The 19,762-nt window shown below is 42.2% G+C and overlaps 3 protein-coding genes across 3 annotated transcripts in view; 1 reads left to right on the top strand and 2 right to left on the bottom strand.

Annotated features, from left to right (window-relative positions):
• Nucleotides 1-7,583: 7,583 nt before the first annotated feature.
• Nucleotides 7,584-12,795, bottom strand: chchd3b (coiled-coil-helix-coiled-coil-helix domain containing 3b). The gene is made up of 9 exons (XM_079281032.1): nucleotides 12,630-12,795; nucleotides 10,443-11,802; nucleotides 10,223-10,337; nucleotides 9,212-9,392; nucleotides 9,084-9,098; nucleotides 8,794-8,877; nucleotides 8,460-8,530; nucleotides 8,187-8,322; nucleotides 7,584-8,099 (listed from the first exon to the last, which is right to left on the bottom strand). Exons 1-9 carry the CDS (start codon nucleotides 12,705-12,707, stop codon nucleotides 8,076-8,078), a joined length of 2,064 nt encoding a protein of 687 aa, XP_079137158.1. The 5' UTR covers nucleotides 12,708-12,795; the 3' UTR covers nucleotides 7,584-8,075.
• Nucleotides 12,796-13,532: 737 nt separating this feature from the next.
• Nucleotides 13,533-18,154, bottom strand: slc35b4 (solute carrier family 35 member B4). The gene is made up of 10 exons (XM_079270137.1): nucleotides 17,955-18,154; nucleotides 16,901-17,014; nucleotides 16,720-16,822; nucleotides 16,597-16,646; nucleotides 16,400-16,481; nucleotides 16,168-16,228; nucleotides 15,772-15,881; nucleotides 15,555-15,630; nucleotides 15,347-15,422; nucleotides 13,533-15,108 (listed from the first exon to the last, which is right to left on the bottom strand). Exons 1-10 carry the CDS (start codon nucleotides 18,029-18,031, stop codon nucleotides 14,859-14,861), a joined length of 999 nt encoding a protein of 332 aa, XP_079126263.1. The 5' UTR covers nucleotides 18,032-18,154; the 3' UTR covers nucleotides 13,533-14,858.
• Nucleotides 18,155-19,699: 1,545 nt separating this feature from the next.
• Nucleotides 19,700-19,762, top strand: part of golt1bb (golgi transport 1Bb) — a 4,971-nt gene continuing 4,908 nt past the window's right edge. The window contains exon 1 of the mRNA XM_079267761.1: nucleotides 19,700-19,762. This exon is cut by the window's right edge and continues 77 nt beyond it. The gene's annotated coding sequence lies outside the window, so the exon portion shown is untranslated.

Here is a 19,762-nt window from a genome sequence, read left to right as displayed (position 1 = left end):
TCACCAAACTGGGACCACGACTGAGCCACAGCTAAATGAGAGAGGCCTCAAGAGGCATCCGAAGAAACTGTGGTCATCAATTTATCTCTCATCACCCCAAATGTTTTTGTCATCAAGCGTCCAAGAATTCAGGAGTGAGTCAGTTGAAGAGTCACGGAGGGAGATATGATGTTTGCACTGTTAACGATCCCCTGAGGTCCTCTTGAAGCACTGAATGCTCCTCAGCATGCTTCAGTGAGTTCAAGGCTAGGGCGAGCAGAGCAATTATGCTTTATGGCGGAAGGAAAAACCACGATGAATATGTGCAATCATGTGCTCGTGAGGCAGCGAGATGCGGAAGGAAGGAGTGAATCTAGTGGAAAGGTCTCATATTCATCATTACATAAACATGGAGGCTTGTTGACACAAGCAAAGGATAGTTGACATTCAGGTTCCTGAAGTATTTATTGAATAATTTGAGCAGTTTTAAGTTCAGCAGGTGAGGGAAACCTGAGTCAGCCAGACCTTTGGGTGACTTAAAACCTTTGGGTGACTTAAAAGCTTAGCATAATGACTGGAAACAGCAGGCAGCCTGGCTCTCTCTCTGAAGCTCGATCTCGATCTTATCTTGTTTGTTTAATCCGTCCAAAAGCAAAGTGTGTTGTGGTTTCAGTGAGCTTCAAAGGACAGAGCCAGGCTAGCTGTTTCCCCCTGTTTCCAGGCTTTATGCGAAGCTAAGCTAACCGGCTGGTGGCTGTAGCTTCATGAAATGGACAGTGGTATCAGTGGTATCTCAACAAGGAAAAAATATTTCGTTTAGGGAAGTGTGAATCTCCAGGAAGTTGTTCAGATCAGAAACCCAACCCAAACTGTCTTACAGGACAATAAACTAAAGTCAATCCCCTCCTTGCCCACATAGTCGATGATGCCAACACTCAAACTGAGATGTGCGTCATGTGCTGACACAACATTACTTAAGGCAATCAACCTTGTGACAGATGAGTCAAAGAAAATATGTCCTGGGCTTTTGAAGAGGCAGCGTCGGACACATCTCTTGTTCATGATATCATACACCTGTCTCAGCACGGTGATTCTTATGCATGAAGACAAGTGCATAAGAGAAGCAGAAAATGAATTACTTATGTCAAAATATAGAAATGAATGTCATTCTATTTGATGTTGGAGGACGAGTAACCAGGGGATTTTACAGACCTGCCAGTCTGCTGTTAATTAGTCTGGCCTTGGTTGAGATCAGTGCAGACCAACAAAGACTATCACTCGCAGGATTTAAATGACAGAATGAGGTTTGCAGGGAATGTACTTTACAGCTATATATATATATATATATATATATATATATATATATATATATATATATATATACACACACACACCAATGTAGGACAGGATCCAGGTGTGGTTATCTGGCACACACACATGCAAAAGTATGACAGTAAAAATAAAGACAGAACGTACTGTACGGACACACATATACACAAGACGATTTAGTATAAAGGAAGGACGTCGAGCCTTGAAAAATCCATCTCACAGACTCACCAAGTGGTGTCACATTTGTCTGTGAGTGCAGAGTGACAGAGGGAACGTGTTTCTCTGAGAAGAGACAGCAGGAATACATCTGAGACTTTGTGCCATTGCATTTGAGATCGGAGAACAAACCTCAAAGCTGGATCTCCTCCTGAAAAGATCACAGATTCATTTTCTCCCCCAATCAGCACAAGTGTGTTCATCGTCTACATGGAAGAGTTTTCCTTTTCCAGTGAACGCTACTGAAGAAACATGCATTTATAGCCGAACAAGTTTTTCAAGACGTGGCTACAGACTGTGGTTTAAAAATAGAAAGTGAAACTGCTTCGTCACTTTCTGTAACACCCAATAAAATGGTAAATTATTAAGCTGTGAAGCAGCAAGTGTAAAAACAGCATGTTTGTCTTTATAACACATGATCACTTAAATACATAAACAAGAACACTAACCTGTTGCAAATCATCCGCCTCCTCCCGCACACAGCTTTATTTCCTCCCTGGAGACATTTGCACACTCCGACTGCTCCGACTGAAGTGTATTATACTGAACTGTAGGTGCTGTAGTCCTCATGTATGAATGTGTGTGTTTCTATATATTTGTGTGTGTGAACACACGAAGCAGCAGAAGAGTTATGAGATGGAGATGCCAGAGAGAGCACAGCCTGCCTCTCTCTCTCTCTCTCTGTCTCTCTCCGTCTCTCGCTTTACAGTCAGCGTGAGTCATTATTGTAACTGTGAGTCAACACCGGCTCTCTCTCACACACACACACACACACACGCACACACACACACACACACACACACACACACACACACACACACACACACACACACACACACACACACACACACCTGCCCTGTATTAATAGCTATATTTACAGATGAGGATGTAAACAGCGACGATAGTAAAGTTTTGTAAGCCTTTGAAACACAATCATAATCAACAGAAAATAAAACCTCTCTCTCTCTCTCTCTCTCTCTCCCAAACACGCATGCAAACATTACACACCCAGCATGACAAAGCATCCTTTCTCTCGCCAACGCAAGCAAGCAATTTACTCCATAAACACACTTCATCCATTATAATCCTCCCGATTCATTTCCTCCATGCTCGTAAATGACCAACTCTAAAAGGCTGTGAAATTCCCCACGTTTCCCCTCATGTGTGACTGGATTAGTCTCCTGACCTTTAATTGAGAAAACATTGTTTTGTTTTTTTTAAACTGAGCTGCAACTTGTAGCCAACTATTGGCAGAACAACACAGCTTACCCGAACTCTGTAACTTCCGCCATGAATAAAAGCAAACAAGCTGGGAAACTCCCCGCCCGAGGGGGAAAGGGAAAGATGAAATCGTATCCGTGATGGCAGGTGAGAGGGCGCGACTCACTGAGCAGGAATGTCACTCTGCATTCCTCTGGTGTGACAGGAAATTGAATAATTGTGCCTCTGTCAAACACCAAAGGCATAACGCACTCATACACATAAGCCCCCTCCCCAATCACCCATCCAGCACGTGTTTCCTTTCCCAGTATCCGTTCCTATAGGGTGAGTCAGCTGACCACACGATGAGTCGCTCCTTTCATCTGTCCGTCATGAAGATGCCAAAGGAAGTGACTGTGAGGGCTGAGCCACATCAACTTCTCAACCCACCCCAAAACCCCTCTTCATCATCACAACAGCAACAACATCTACACTTTCATCCTGCTGCCAGTCATCCAGCATCCTCCCACAGCGCCGTGGGCACCTGCTACTACTCTCCCCTCCTCTGACCTCCCACCCTCCTCTCCTTCCCTTTGAGGCATCCTTCCAGCTGTGTGTGAATCCACAGCATGGCGAGGAATACCTCTCTAGATGGCCACAGTCCCACAGCCGGCCTCCGCCCGCTACCCGACATCCTGACCTCCTTTGTAAGATCCCCTCACCTGAGGACGACTCTGCTATAAAGACTGAGCTCCTGAAAATATCTCTCCTCTCTTCACACTTTCTTCTTCTTCTCTCGGTTTGTGTAATTCTGACAACCAGAATACAGACTTGAGCTGTATCGAGACTGTCAAGAGCTCAGTTTAACTTCACAGTGTGCGCTGAACTTAGAGCTATAGCAAGACATCGCTTTCTAGCAGAGCGTTCGATAAGAGCATTGATACAACTCTCACATCTGTCTGTAAATATGAAGCTACATCCAGCAGCTGGTTAGCTTAGCTTAGCACAAGAGTGGAAACCAAGGTAAAAAGCTACCCTGGCTCTGGCCAAAGGTAACAATATTCGCCTACCGGCACCTATAAAGTTCACTGATTAACAAGTTACGTCTTGTTTGTTTAGTTGTGGTTTCGTGACGTGCCTTGACGTCGCAGTGAGGTTTCCAGGCAACCAGCACAGACTTCAGGAAGTCACGGCACATTGCTAAGAAACAACCCTGTCGCACAAAACCCCTGGTGAAATAACCACTTGTTGTTTTTACACTTTCCACATGTGTTTTAACACCTGCTTCTATTTCATGGCTAAGAAAAGATAGCAGCTCTAGCTTCCTATTTAGGCACAAACATGAGAGCGGTGTCAAGGTGTGTGTGTGTGTGTGTGTGAGAAAATCACTGATAAGGTGGGTGAAGGCTAAATGTCGGTTGTCACAGGAGTGATATGCAGACAAGAGGGGCGGTGAGGAGAATATCTCAAATATATGTGGAAAAAACGACACAATACACATTGCAGGTTGCAAAGAAGGTACCGGTTCATGGCTACTGTACGCCTCTGTGCATTACAAGTAGATTTCGTTGCACTTACTGTGCATATGACCTGTGCCCTGCGGGATTGTTGTGGTAATATCTCAGCAGACGTCATGCTCTCCCTCAGGTTCAGCAGGCAACAAGGCGACAAGAGAAATCCACAAAGTGAAAACAGCATTCTGTAACAATCCTACTCAAGTAGTCTGCAGGCTTCAGATGCGTCCTTGGTAACAATCACTATAGCACCACCACCAAAGGACAGGATTGCAGAACGACAAACGCAATGCCTTCGAATAGTAGCTAAATGCAGCCGTTATAAACTCGCATGCTATGCGATACTGTGCGGTTCTGATGTTTGGATCTTGAGGTTTCAATAAAGTTGTGATTCATTTGATGCAGCCCTGCAGCTCCACAGCATTGTTTTGTTGTTTCAGCAAAGCCATATGCAAACCTCCCAAACCAGCAGTATCAGAGATGAACAGTTCCCCTTCAAAAGAGCAATGTGCCCTTCATGCTGTTACATTCTGATGATACGCTGCGATGTGATGCTGCTGGATATTCAACATTCTTTGTGTCAGTGTATTATGAGTTATTTTGTGCTATTTCTCAAAACATTGAGTAGGTGATAAGGTGTCATTTCGTCAGACTGCTAACATCTCAATATACATCTAATATTGTTATAATATTCAGTGCGTGAAAATCCCCCCTAACTTTCTTAAACTTCGAAACTTGTTTACAGGTCAGTATGAAACTGCAGGTATGACATCACCTATTTTTGATATATCACCTATTTTTAAAAAGCATGGTAAACATGTTCAATATGAGACGAATGAACACTGGGCAAATAGATTTTGTACCATGTATGGTATATGGCGAAGGGTCATTAAGATGGAAGTGTCAAACCTCAGGTCTTCTGCTCTGACTCAACAGATAAAAGCCTTGGCTGCCTGCTTACCTTCACTGCAGAGTGGGCCCAGAACAGATGATGAGCAGTTTGAACAAATGTGGTGCAAGGAAAGGCTAAAGGTGCGCCAATTCGGCTCAAGTTCCCAACTGAACATAACCCCACTCTCAGCAGTAACAGCTGAAGCAGAGAGGAGGAGGAGGAGGGGGGGAGGACAGACAGCAGCCAGTTACTGCTGGTGACTCCAGTCCAGATCCACATACGGGCCCCTGGCTAACACCCAGAATCTCTTCATCACCATGGAGCTTGAGGGGGGAGGAAGTTTGTGAGAGTCACCTCCTCTGTTCACTCACATGATGGACGAAAGACTCCGAGCACATGGAGAGTGTCTGACTACAATCTGGAGGGTCAGATGATCCTGTCTGTGATCTGCACCATGACCATGGATGTGAAAATATCCAGCAGCGAAGAGACACGACAGGAAGAGCAGGACGGGAGCAGGACGGCCACCTAAACAAAGGGCCAGAACATTAGACTTTTTGTTATATTAAACCTGCATTAAGTGATTATTTTGGCCACTTGGGAGCAGCAGAAGCAAGTACAACTTTGACTTGTACAGTAAACGGTGAACATGCTAGCACAACTGTCACTTATTTATACATCCAGCAGACACGTAGCAACATTAGCATTACTTTTGAGTTGTTTTTATCCATTTGATGACTGTAATTTAAATACTTGCTGTCCTTGTAGTTTTGTTGCAGTCTTCACCAACTCCTGAGAGACAACAGGTCTGTATCTTTAGCAGCTAAACGCTTCACTCACCAGCTAGCGGTTAGTTGATCACTTTGTAGTTTGGTGTTGATAGGTAGTGCTTTTATCAGAGCTCTTGAGAGTGAACTACAGCTGGAAATTTGAGTGCGTAAAACCAAAACAATGACTTATTGCCTCCTCTGGGGACCATGAATATCTGACACTATGCTAAACAATGTTGATATATCTTGGTTAAAAAAAATAGAGCAGCTTTAATTTAAATTTGCCTTTGAATTTACAATGAATCAATCCAGTCAGTGATCAATCCATGAATGCTGTGAAATAAGAAAAAACAGCAGCCTGTTCTTTAATCCATATACAAATAGTGTTTCTCGAGAAGTTGGGAAAACAGAGCTCACAAAAGGACCATTTTTCCGTTTTTTTTTCATTTCATTGCAGTAAATGTTTGTACCTCATTTGATAGTAAAAACAATTCAAACAGAGAAAAACACATGTGGAGTAGTGCTGTTTTCAAAAGGCATGGGTGCACTCAAATGCAATTACATAATGTTTACCCTCACACTCCAGTCCATGGACACAAAAAGCCACAGATAAACACGGGTGGGTTTGGCCGCTGTTTCCTCTGTGGCTGATGACAGAACTTGACGTCAGGTCTGGTCTGCAGACCACAGCTGCGCCTCTGTTTTACTTTCCTGGCTTTTCTTGTGCAGCGAGTGGATGAGGATGTAAACTGCAAGGGCAAAATAAACACGTTCACGTCTACTTCAATTCAACCTGTTTGTGAAAGTCATTTGTGAAGGAATTTACATGAAACTTTTGCTTGAGACTTTTGCTTGTAAAGGAATATTTTGTATAGTCTGGAATTGCTGCGTTCACATACTGAATACTTCTCACTCATTGAGATACAATCTTTTACTGCTGCAACCAAGACTCTTATTTACAAGCTAAATGGAAGTCACTGAACTCAACCAGCTGTTTGAAGAATGGTGAATCAGTGACTCTGAAGACAGGGACTATCTTCAGTCAACAGCAGAAGAGGAAGGAAATGTTCTTACCAGCAGCCTGAAGTTGAAGTCGAGGGACCTCTACTGGTGTCATTGTTGGCATCAGTGTTCTGTCTGATGTTGAGCTCCACCAGTGAGTCAGAGTAAGGACTGAAGACAAAATGACTCACAGCAAAGGGTAAGATTCTACCAACCACAAACTCACTGAGCCAGCAGCCGACGAACAGCAAAAATAAACTTCACTTAATGCCGACAGAAGTATAAACTATGTCCTTACCTTTGCGGGTTTGTGATCAATAAAAATGTGTTTGAGATGATATCAATGCTACAAATGGCTTCTCCAATGTCTCTGGATCATTTTTGAGTAGATTCCAGCTTCCTGGTATCATTTTTTTTTTTTATGGAGGACCATTTGCACTTTGTCTTCCACGTGATAACAGAACGTATGTCTCCATCCGGTGGCTGAATTGTGGTACTGCACTCATTCTAAAGTTATTGGCTTTCAATACAGACGAGCGGTGTCCACACAGACCAATGGGTTATGGTTCTTTCAAATGGCACAGATGGTCCCCAAATATACCCAAATGACCAATTTGAAGATTCACACTTCAAACAAGATGCACTATATCAGCATCAGTGTGTACTCAAACTACAACATGATGCGATTCCACAACAAAGTTTATTGAGACAGATTTCATTTTCTTTGCACGCATCAGGAAAAAAAAAACTTCTGAAATAACTTGTATACAAAACCAATAACCTCAAGCATGTACACGTCTTTGTTACTTCACATTCTGCTCATCAAACAGTTCTTTCATGCATCTCAAATCTGATAATTCGCTTTCGTAACTTTCGTAAGGCACACATACATACACCTGACTTAACTTCAAAAGTCAAACTCCTTTTGTGTGCTTCACCTCACTTACAAAGACGAGCACATAAAGTGAATTGATCCGTCTGTTATTGTTCTGGCACAATCGGTCTTAAGATGATCCCAAGAACCAGAGCGGTTGAAAACATGACGTCGCCACGTTTTTTCCAGATGTCTGTAAAGGCTGGAGTCGATTCTCCTGTGACTCATCCGTCGGTCAACTTTTCTTTGCTGCAGCAGTAAAGCTTCCAGATGTTTTCATCCTCATCGAGCGGTCCACATTAACCTCCGGGGCTCAATTTATTCTGTACACAGGGGGCAGAAACGGGTTAAAACAACAACTCTGGGTGAGTGAGTGAGTGAGTGATAGATAGAGATATATAGAGTTGCACCTTCTTGGCGTTGTCCACACACTGCATGTAGGCCGAGGCGATGCTCGAGCACTGCAGAGTCTTTCCCGTGTTGTCCTTGTAGCATTTCAGAATCTGACTCTGCAAGTCACCGCACACCGGCTGGATGTGGAAACGCCTGAGAGAGACATTCAAATATCAAACACCATGTTGGTTTGGTCGTTAACTCTATTATATTTCTCCATGGACCGTGGTTACACCTGCTACCATGGCCCTGTCAAATGTTTGATACAAACACAGTGACTGCAAACTTACGCAAAACGGTTGTGAGTCTCCTCTTTGCCCTTCTGGAAGCTCTCAGCAGTCACTTTGTAAAACTCTGTGCACTGTCAAAGAGGTGAAGAGTGAGAGCGAGAGTAAACCACAGGAGTAAAGTAGCAGCCCGACAGCTAAACAACGAGCAGAAACTCTCTCTGTACGGTGAAGCACTGTAAAGGGAGATTCACATTCAGGGGAGCGAACCCCCCCCATCATATATTACTTTTTGAGTCATAAATATTCAGCGTTATCAAGAAATAAAAATCGGATTGAAACTAGTTTCCAAGGGCTTGAATGTAACTCGATGAGGAATAATCGAAATGTTTCTCACCTTTGCCTCAAGTTTGGCGACATGTTCCTTGTAGAGAGCGTCTCGCTTCATCAACTCTTTCTCCCTCTCCTCCAGCTGACGAGCCTGTGGGAGTTTCAAATGTTTTGCTGACGTCGTTGCCTCTCTTCAGCCGGCCACATTCATGCAAATACAACATTTTATCGATTCATATTTTGCAGGCCGTGATAACGGACTTTTTTTTCCTCCAGAGCTGTGATTTCAAGTGCGATTAGAGCAGAATGAAAGTGTAAAAAGTGAGTCATGCACGTATAAATTCTCTCCCGTCTTACCTTCACCTCCATCCGCTGAAACAACACAAGAGGGCAAGAAAGAGAAAGAGGCACAATAAGAGGAAAGATTTTCATATTTACAAGAGAGATCCTGACACGCCAACTGTTCATGTTTGTCTTGCGCTCACATAAAGCTGCACCATCAGCCTCCCGTCGCCAGTCTTCATTCGCTCCTTCATGATGGAGTCCGTCAGGTTCTCCATGTACGCCTCCTTCTCCGCCCCCAGCGTCTTCCTCACCTGCTCCTCCACCTGAGCCCGAACGGCTGCTCGGGCCTCTGATTGAGCCCGAGCCCTCATCTCCTCCAGCCTTCACACAGATCACATTTCATGACTTCATGTGACTGTACACTGAATAACTTTTGGTTTTTAACTTTTGATCAACATCTTTATGGGTTCTGGGAAATTTAAAATGAGCATTTTTTTCACAATTTTCATACACAAGATGATGAATCAATCGATTGACAACTTTTTGGCTGGTTAACTCGTACTGAAAGTAATCGTAGGTTGCAGCGCTACAGTCATCTCATTTCTATCAATTTCCACTCACTTTATATTTCCATGTTTATATTTCGTGACAGATGCACCTTTCTGTACAGTTGTAAGTTACACCCACAATTTGTATTTCATACCTCCTTTTGTTATAGTTTGCTCTACTTTCACTTTATACTGTTTTACTACACTGATATTTATGTATTTTACTACGTTTTAGAGGTGCAACTAATGATTACTTTTACTGTCGGTTAATCGGCTGATTATTTTCTCAAATAGTCAATAATTGTATCTTATAAAATGGTGAAAATGTCCATCATAACTTTCCCAGAGTTTTTAAATTCCATGTTTTGTTCAACCAAAAGATATTCAATTGACTTGTCAGCAAATAACCACATTTAAGAAGTATGAATCAGTGAATTCTTAACACTTTTAAATGTTTATCAATTGACTAATCAATTCAATCAATAACCGTTTCAGCTTTACTGTGTATATCGAGCATCTTTCTTTACTTCAGGTAGAAAAATTATCCCCAATTTATCTGTATTTATTTGATCTCATCAAGCAAAGACAGGAACACAAAAATCTTCCCACACATATGCGATGTGACAGAAACGCAGTAAAACGTTGACAGTAATGTGTCCTTACCGTCGCTGCAGCTCCTGCCTCTTCTGGTTGATCTCCTCCTCCAGACTCATCTGCATCTCCTCTTTGATCTTCTGCCTCAGCTCTTCCTCCACCACTTCAGGAGGAACGGGTGAAGCTGGAAGTAAACATATTACATTTGTGAGAAAAAACAAAACAAAAGCATAAGAAGTTGATTTATTTCAAACTGTTTCCTCAATCTTTATCGTGGTGATCAGCTGACCTGCTGCAGGTGGCACTGCTGAGGCAACAGCAGGTACTTCGTCCTCAACAACAGGGGGCAGAGACGGGTTTATGGTGGGCTCCTCAGCAGGAGGAGCTGGAGAGGGTGGAGGTGGTGCCAGAGGCTCTACGAAGGGTTCACTTATAGGTGCATCAGTCGGTATGATGGCCAGCTCCACACAGTGACAGGGTAGGGGGGGCTCTTCAAAAGTGAGCTCTGGAGGAGGAGAGGGTGCTGCCACCGGCTCCAGAGGAGGAGAGGGTGCTGCCACCGGCTCCAGAGGAGGAGAAGGTGCTGCCACCGGCTCCAGAGGAGGAGAGGGTGCTGCCACCGGCTCCAGAGGAGGAGAAACAAGTTCACATGGAGGCGGTGGATCGACAGCTGAAACCAGCACAGGAGGCATTTCTTTTTCAAGTGGAGCCGGTGGGACTGCAGCTCCAACAAGAGTCGTCTCCACTTGCGGCGGTAAAATGAGAGCTTCACCAGGAGCAGAATCAACAGGACAGGTTGGTGTTATTGGTTCAACTGGTGTAAATTCAACAGTGGGTGGAGGTTGAACCGTTTCCACTGGTATTACAACAGATTCAACAGAGGGAGTGACAGCAGCAGGTTCAATCGTAGTTGGAGGTGTTTCAGAGGGCAGCAGTGAAGCTAAAGGTTCAGGTGGAGCTACAGCCGATTGTACGGGTGGAGGTAGGACAACAGGGGCGAAGACGTGTTCTGCTATCGCCGGAGTAGACATGGTTTCTGGATCTACATGAGGTAGGATGAAGGATTCAACAGGAGGCAGGACTACTGGCTCTCCAGCAGCTGGTGGAGGAGGAGGCGATTCAAGCTCCACAGGTGCTTCTACTTGTGGAGATGGTGTAGATGGAGGAGGGGCTGCTACCACAGGGATGGTTAGAGGTGGAGTTTTTGGCGGGGCTTCGGGCTCCAGAGTAGGAGGAAGGGAGTGAAACTTTACAGGAGGAGGTGGTTCCACTGATGGAGGTGTGGGTGGGGCTTCTTGAGGAAGAGGGGGAGTGGGTGCAGCGGCGTCTGAGACAACAGGCTCAATTAGAGGTGGAGTTTTTGGCTCTACAGGTGGAGGCGGGGATGCAGGCTCCACAGAGGCAGGAGGCAGGGAGTGAAACTTTACAGGAGGCGGAGGGACGAGTTTTACAGCAGGAGAAGGTTCCGCTGACGGAGGTGTGGATGATGTGATGAACGGAGGAGGAGGCGTCAGAAGAGGCATCAAGTGTTGGACAGAGGGGGCAGGAACTGGAGTGGGTGTTTGTGTTTCAGGTGAGTGAAAATTAGGACGTCCACCCTGTGAGCCCTTTGGAGACTCTTTCATCCGGTTGATCACTTTATCCGACAGCTGAAGAGAAACAAGACAAACACTTGTTAATACGGATTGATCAGCGTCTCTTCTCATTCTAATGTGTTTTTCTTTCCCTCAGCAGCCTGTGACCAGCCTAAGTTGATTTCATTTTGTTGTTTTGGTCTGAAAATCCAGTTTTTACAGCTTTGTTTCTGTTCAGGTTCTACTTTTGAAGTTCGGAGGAGGAGCTACAGAACAGCTACTGTGCAGAGCTTGTCGGGAAAATAACAGTTTTGAAAGCCTGATATCAGAAAAAACATGGATTATCATTTGAAAATGGAGGAAATAATAATAAAAAATGTTGTCACGATCACATATTTTTATTATATGAACTACCACACATTCTTGTTATTTATTAGAAAAGCAGTTGGTTAAAGGACAACCCATGTTTTGGCTACTTGGTCCAAAAAAGTTTAGAGTTTTCTGGATGTTGCATGAGGTCACCAGTAGTGGTCAAAATAACAAGATGTCACAGATTATAACTGCCTAAAAATAACTAAAGGATTGTTAAGAGTTCATTCACAGAAGTAAAGCTACTTTGTCAGGTTATTAAAAATATAAATAAATAATATCTGCAGTTATATTCATAATATAATTGATCATTTGAGACCCTGACTTTGTGTTGTGACAACAAACATGAGGGCGAGATCAATACTTATGGATTACATATCACAGAATCAGAGAATTAAAGATCAGCCACGATTGCAGATGAAACAAAAAAACAAAACACTCGTGCACACTGCAGCGACCGTCTCTCTTTTTGAATCAGTCCGCACAAATATATTTAAATTTCTCCCACTTCAAGTCCCTGAGCTTTCACTCACCCGAATGCCCTTCACAAAATGAACTCCTCCGCCTTCACCATCCTCACGAGAGAGGTGACTCGGGCTGTTTCCCCCCATCCGCGCACGATCAGGACCGGGTGCGTGCTAAAAAATATTGAATCCACAACGTGCGTCTGCACTCAGTGAAATAAAGTCTGTGATCAGCTGCAACAATCTGCCCTTCCCACCACTGGGTGTCAACATCAGCTGCTGCTATTGGACGCAGCTGAACAAGGCCTCTCTGGATTGGTCGACTGCCTTTAAAGCCAATGAACCGTAAAGGAACATCGTGTCCCATCGTGCAACATTTATAATTAAAAAATCATTGTACTTTTTTCCAGTGGTGGAGGTAGTACTCAGATAGTTTACTGGAGTAAAAGTAACAACACAACCACATGGAAATACTCAAAGTAAAGTCCTGGATTCAAAATGTTACAAAAATATTTGAATCCAAATATACTTAAAAAGTAGTCATTCTACGTATTGGCCCATTTCATAATATATTACATTATTGTATCATAACTATTGATGCATTTATGTTTAAGCATCACATAAATGTTGCAGCTGTTAAAAGTGCTACTTGAATTATCTGCTTTATTTACCGCAGGGTTGCTTAATCTGTAATCATACTTCATAATTTATTCGTTAAATATAATTTGTATTAATAATCTGAATCTGATAAGTAGTTACAGCTGTCAGATGAATAAAGTGGAGCATAAAATACAATATTTCCCTGAGAAATGTAGCAGAGTACAAGTATTAAAATAGAAACACCAAGTACAGTACTTGAGTGAATGTACTTAGTTACTTTTGACCGCTACTTTATAAGCAAGCACTTCTTGCTGTGCTTAATTATTCGACAATGCAGCTACAGAGACTCTGAAATCTATATTTATAGTCAGGTTGCCATTTTAATTTCAGCAGGCAGGGAGTGTAAAGTATTGTACTGTACAATGTGATGTTTTTCATTGATTAAATAATGATCTGATACACCAGAGACACACGAGGGAAATGAAATACAGCAACGACATGATCTCCATAAATTATCTTTGTATATTCATGTTTCAAAAATAATCCTGATTCAGATGCTTAAACATTGACATACTAATACAATAGTATTTTGTGTATTCAGCTTCACTTTGTTGTGTTCACTGTAATCCTGTCGATGAACATTACTATCAAGGCTAATATTGAGGAAATTAGCTGGCACATTAAGAAAATAAATATTTAAATAATGTTAAGACAAAAGAAAAGTTGCCCCATGATTTTGCATCAGTGAATGAGGCACTGAAGTTAAAGAATAGGGTTGGTGATATTCTATATTTATATTCTTAAATTATTACAGTTCTATATTTTAACAAGGAGTCAAAGTCTGATACAACTTGTTCCTCTGTGCTGTAGAGCTCCATTGATTTCCAAAAACTCATTGCTGAGCCACATGACATGTTCCCTCATTATGATGAACTTTGGCACTGCAGTTTGTTTTTAGACGATTATAAACACGTCCTGCTGTATATACTCATTAGTGCACTGATTGTGGATTAATCCGCCAATCCCAACCAAATGCACTATTTAATCCTGTTTGAGTAACGTTTTCTATGAACTGCAACTGTTTTATCTTAATTATTTAACCACTTAAAAAAAAATAGAAAAAAAGGTTTTGAGAGCAGCTTTTTTTGGCCACTTGGGGGCACTACAGTGATGTTGCATTTAACAATTATTTTCATTTTCGATTCATCTGCTTTTCACATTTGGTTCACGAAAGATCAGCAACAACAATTCAAAGCCCAAAACGATAAATTGACCTTAAAGGTGCTAAATTCTAAATTCAGAGTATTGCCTCCACACGGCTCTCAACATGGTGACGGCTGAGCTGGCGGCTAGCAGCTAACGGTGCCAACAGTGCAAACAACAACACTACTGAAAGAGCTGACTGTGTTTATCTATTCTGCGACGACCATTGTAAACAGTTGTCTGCTGCTGTATTAAAGCTCTGAATATCATACAGAGAACCTTCAAGCAAAGAAAATATAGAAGGTCACCAGCCTTATCTTGTAAACTGTTGCGTGAGTGTGTGTGTGTGTGGGAGAGGTTTCCTACGGCCTAAACTAAATGACATACGTAACTGTATAAAATCACTGCAGGATAGTCGACCAATAACAATCTCTAAGTCCAACACAGCGGCTGTTTTCTATCCGACCACCAGTCCTTTCTTCTTCTTCTGTCTCTTTAATCTGCCTTCTTCTCCTTGACATCGGGTCCACGCAGAGCCGCCCGCACGCTGCTCCACACCTCCGTGTACAGCAGAGTGCCCAGGAAGACCACCCCTGTGCCCACCCAGTGCCACTCGGTGAAGGGGTTTTGGAAGTACATGATGGAGAAGATGAGGCTGAGGAACTTTCTCAGGGTCACCACCAGAGTGACGGTCAGCGAGGCGCACTCTGTGGTGAGGATGAAAACACCGCGAATGCACACGTACCTGAAAAAAATGGTTAAAGTCTGTAACAAGAGTGTGAGAAAATTAAAAAAGACAACAAACAAAAACATTGTTTAGCATCTTCACTTGCAAACCTCTCGTCACGTTGGATGTGTCTACTTCGTCAGCCGAGAGCATGAGTAGAAATCATCTCGTGGAGGTTGGGCACCAACGTAATAAGGTAATACTACAGAAGATTAAAAAAATACATATATATATATATTTTTGTTTTACAGGATACTGTGTGATGACGTTGATCAGCAGGTAGAGCCACATTAGCGGCACAGTGACTCCAACCACAGGAACAACCGTAGGAGCTGAGAGAGAGAGACAGAGACAGAGAGAGAGAGAGAGAGAGAGAGAGAGAGAGAGAGAGAGAGAGAGAGAGAGAGATATTTACATCTGTGAGACAAAACGTTCGCTCTCCTGAATGAATCGTTGGCACTCACTGCTCTGACTGAAGTAGACACAGTGGTTGTAGATGTCTGTGGAGAGAAGCAGGAAGCCCGGCAGAGGCAGGCAGTGCTACAAAGAGACAAAAAGATCAACAGCTGTTGAAGTGATCATTTATGCCCAAGAGGGAATATTTCATAGCTTGAATTTCCCCAGAAGACGTCTGAATCTTGCATGCAGAGTGCTGCATGTCGGAGCAGAGAGAACGCTCACATTATAGAAGAGAGCTTCCTTGGAGTGTTTTCCGTACTGCTTGTACAGCGTTTCCTGGAAGATGCCCATCCTCGCAGACATCAGCAGGGCGAAGGTCAGCATGCCAATACCTTAATGGACAGAAATAATCAAATAAAAATACTTGTACGACATCATGTTAATGTAATTTATCAAGCATAAGCTACATTCTCTTTATCTTAGCTAGCAAGCAGTTTGAAGACATCACTCTGGACTGTGGAAAGTTACGATGTAAGTTTTCACTGTTTTACGACGTTTTATAGACTAAATGCTTCACAGACCAATCAACAAAAATAACCGATCGCTAAATTGTAAACGAAAAGGACTCCTATTCCAACTGACATGTTAATATGTAGTGTTTGGCACCCGACAACTCACCTACAAGCCAGCGCATGAAGGCATGAACGTTTTGCTCTTCTGATCCCTCACTGGCCACATTCTGCAGAAACAAAAATGACATAATGCATAAAAAAATGTACATGTCAACATGGCGTATTTATAGACAAATATAATCGTGGATTGAAGAAATGACTGTGTAAAAACCAGACACTAAAATACACTTAATCATCAAGCATTGTGATGTTGAATTGTAACTCTGCAGAGGACTCACCACTTGTTTGGCAGACATGATGGTGCAGATGAAGATACCGGCTGAAACTAAAGCTATAGACAGATATTTACTCGCTGAATACCTGCAGGGGAAGAAGAAAGTGAGGCACAATCAACCTTGACGCTTTGAAACCTGCAGACTTGCCTTCATCCACACAAGCTCTGAAGGATTATTGTTGTCACAGGAAGCAGGCGTACCTTTTCTTCAGGATGATTATTCCCAGAATCATGTTCGCGATCAGCGACCCCTGCAAAGAAACAAGGCATGGATCAGACCGAGGTGGAGGTGATGGCTGGAGGTGATTGACAAACAGTTCTTACCGATCTGAAGATCATGTGTAACGGCATGGCGATGTTGAAGTTCAGAGCGTAGTTGTTGATCACACTGACTGTGAAGAACATGGTCACCATGATCACATAGTTCCTGGAGAAAAAAAAGGGACAGAACGGGTTTATTTCAGCGGCCGTTCTGAAGTTCAAACCCCCATCGATGACTTTTTACCTGACAGGGATCGCTGGTTTCTTCCTCCCAAAGTGTGTTTCGAAGATGAAACCTTCTAATGCGATGAATAAAAACTGAGCGCAGGTGACAATGTTGCCACATCCTGGAAACTGTCTGAAGGACAAAACAGCAGAAAGTATTCACATTTAATAGATTTAAAGAGGTTTGATTATAAGTTATGAAGTTGCAAAACACAGACTACTTTAAAACAGGCAAAGGCAATGTGTTCACATTTCTGTTGGCCAATTGGAACAGTGTGATATGAATTGTTGATAGTTTTGTGTTGTATTGAGCTTTGCTTTTCTATATTTTACATTTTCTTTTGGTCCTTTGCTTTCACAATTGTATTGATCTATTTGGCACGATTAGAAGCTAATGAGGAAAGAGGGAGCACGTATGCGCACATACAGGCAAAGATACGGGTGCAAGAAAAAAAACCACATGATAATCATTTGAGTTGATCACTGGCGCTCCAAAAAAAGGCTTTTTTTTAAACTTCCACACTTGCCTGAGGAATATATTTCAGATCGAAACAAGAACAAATGGAGAAAAAGAGAAATAAAGTGTTTATTTGTAGCCTAACAGCAGGCATACCTCCTTCGTTCCCTGCAGACGTTAATGAGGATCCCATAAAATAAAAGAATAATCAAATAACCAGTTCCCTCGTGTGAACTTTGCACTAACCTTTACTTCATATTTCCCAGCTGTCCTTATTCTATTTAAGTCATGAATGCATGACTTCTACTGTACTATATGGCCTAAACATACAGTAGGCTGTATTGTATATTTATACAAATATTTTCAATACATATCAAATACCGTTGGGATGAATTAAGTTGCCTCTTATCTTATTTTAAAATAGCACCAGTGTAGCATTTAATGAACTTACACGAGTACAAGAAAGAGCTACTTAATGGCATTACATGACTTTATAGCTCTGTTAATGTGTAAATGTATCGCTCCACAGAGACTCTTCATATTTGGATACAGTAACAAACACTCGTACAGTGGGAAGTTAAAGCTGCGGAAACAAGAAAGTCAGTTTGTCACTGACCTTACAAGCAGCTCGAGAGACACCACATTACAACAGCATCCGACAAACACCAGAGCAATAGCAGCACCGGTATCCATGTTGGTTCACCGGTGAGAACAACTCGGTGCAAAACGTGTCACTTGAACAAGCTGATTTCCAATCGGTGCATATTTGCAAACGCGCAGCGTCTTTTGTCTTGGAGCAGATGTTCTGCTTCGACACAAAACTCTGAATCTGAAATTGAAACGCTTCCTTATTGCGTGGGCTCTTGGGAGTTGTAGTTCCTTTCTGACGTCGGGGGAATAATGCACGCAGTGTTGTTTATAGTGTCAGTATTTAAGGCAACATTACAAAATAAAGATATGTATTGTTTGGGCAGTAACATTAGGTGCACATTTTCGTGAAATATGTGGACAATTATGAACAGAAAGCGTAAATGAAGTTGCGCAATCACTGCGCAGTTGTGACGCACAGGAACGTTCGGACGTGCATGCGCAGACCAGTACTGCCTTAAAAAATGTCAAGAGCTCTCACTCTGCTTGAATCTCTGGGTATTTTAAGAAACAGTTTAATCAGGCCAAGATTTGAAAGGGTCACAGGTTTATCAGACACGATAGATCCATCGGTGACCCTGAATGGTCACATTATAAGTGGTTATTTTGTGCAATCTTATACATCACAATGTGTTTAAAAGCATACATGTCAAATGCATAAAGCCGTGCTGTGATTCCACTGTTGGAGATGTAGCCAACTGCATACATTTTGAAAACACAACAGAAACTGGCAGTTTTATCAGCAGCAGTAGATGTTGTTATGTTAATTCTGGAATTTGTCAACAGCAGAATTTCACATGCAAGTGTCATAGATTTGTCCTACTGGTGATACAACAATTAAGTGGGCGTTTTAGTAAATGTAATGTGAAAATGTACTGTCTTAGATACTGATCTGACGAGATCTTAATATTTTTCTGTTGGGTTGGTTTTAATCCATAGTCTATCGAATGGAAAATCTGTTGTTATGAGCAGTGATGGAAGCGATCAGATCTTTGACTTACAGTAAGTAAAAGGTGCAACACTACAATTTACAAATAAAGTACTGAAATACAAGTCCTGCATTCAAAATAATCAGAACAGAGCGTTATACTGTACATCAACATACATGCAGCATTTTTCATGCTGATCATGAAGGAGACAATGTAAACTACTTTATATAATATCAGGTAGCTTATTCTAATAATAGTGCATCATATTTCTTAAGCTGATACCAGCAAAGTAACAAGCAACTGTAGCTGTCAGATAAGAACAACACAGGAAAACTGCAGAATCAGGGTTTTACAGGAGAATGTCTTGGTGTTTTTGGGGCATAATAATAAACATAGGGAAAAAACCTAAAAAGCGAGTACTGGAAGGTCAAGAAACTTCAAAATAAAATAGAAAAATGTACAATAAAAATAAGAATAATATACAATAATAATGAATAATAATATTTCAAAATCCATGTATGTTTTTGATGTATGTCTATGTTTTGTAAAGAGCTGTACAGTGTTTTGCAAAAAGAAAGATTAATAATATAACGTGCAAGAATGAAAGTGACAGAGAAAACCATAGAGTACGACTGTAAAGTAAAAGTAGCACAAAGTAAAAGCACGTCAAAGACAACATCGGGGAGCAGAAACACGACCACGTGCTGGACCGACAACTGTAACATAGACGATCTCCGGTAGAAACGTGCGTGTCTCCGGACGACGTGGCGTAACGACCCGCTATAGTTTCGCCTGCACCGCTGCTGCTGTTCTAATGGCGGAAAGCAGCAGGTTTGAGCCGTCACGA

Source organism: Melanostigma gelatinosum (genome assembly GCF_949748355.1).
Source record: "Melanostigma gelatinosum genome assembly, chromosome: 1".
Classification (NCBI taxonomy): Eukaryota; Metazoa; Chordata; class Actinopteri; order Perciformes; family Zoarcidae; genus Melanostigma; species Melanostigma gelatinosum.
This window is presented reverse-complemented; position numbering and strand designations above follow the sequence as displayed.

What these genes read in the sequence shown, in the direction of transcription:
- chchd3b (XM_079281032.1), bottom strand. Translation starts at nt 12,707, where the DNA reads ATGGGGGGAAACAGCCCGAGTCACCTCTCTCGTGAGGATGGTGAAGGC. An exon ending in AGGCAGGAGCTGCAGCGACG is followed by an intron (nt 9,393 to 10,222) that starts GTAAGGACACAT and finishes ATCTGTGTGAAG; the next exon opens with GCTGGAGGAGATGAGGGCTC. An exon ending in GAGACTCACAACCGTTTTGC is followed by an intron (nt 8,323 to 8,459) that starts GTAAGTTTGCAG and finishes TGTCTCTCTCAG; the next exon opens with GCGTTTCCACATCCAGCCGG.
- slc35b4 (XM_079270137.1), bottom strand. Translation starts at nt 18,031, where the DNA reads ATGGATACCGGTGCTGCTATTGCTCTGGTGTTTGTCGGATGCTGTTGT. An exon ending in ATAATCATCCTGAAGAAAAG is followed by an intron (nt 16,482 to 16,596) that starts GTACGCCTGCTT and finishes CTTCCCCTGCAG; the next exon opens with GTATTCAGCGAGTAAATATC. An exon ending in TGTCTACTTCAGTCAGAGCA is followed by an intron (nt 15,423 to 15,554) that starts GTGAGTGCCAAC and finishes TCTCTCTCTCAG; the next exon opens with CTCCTACGGTTGTTCCTGTG.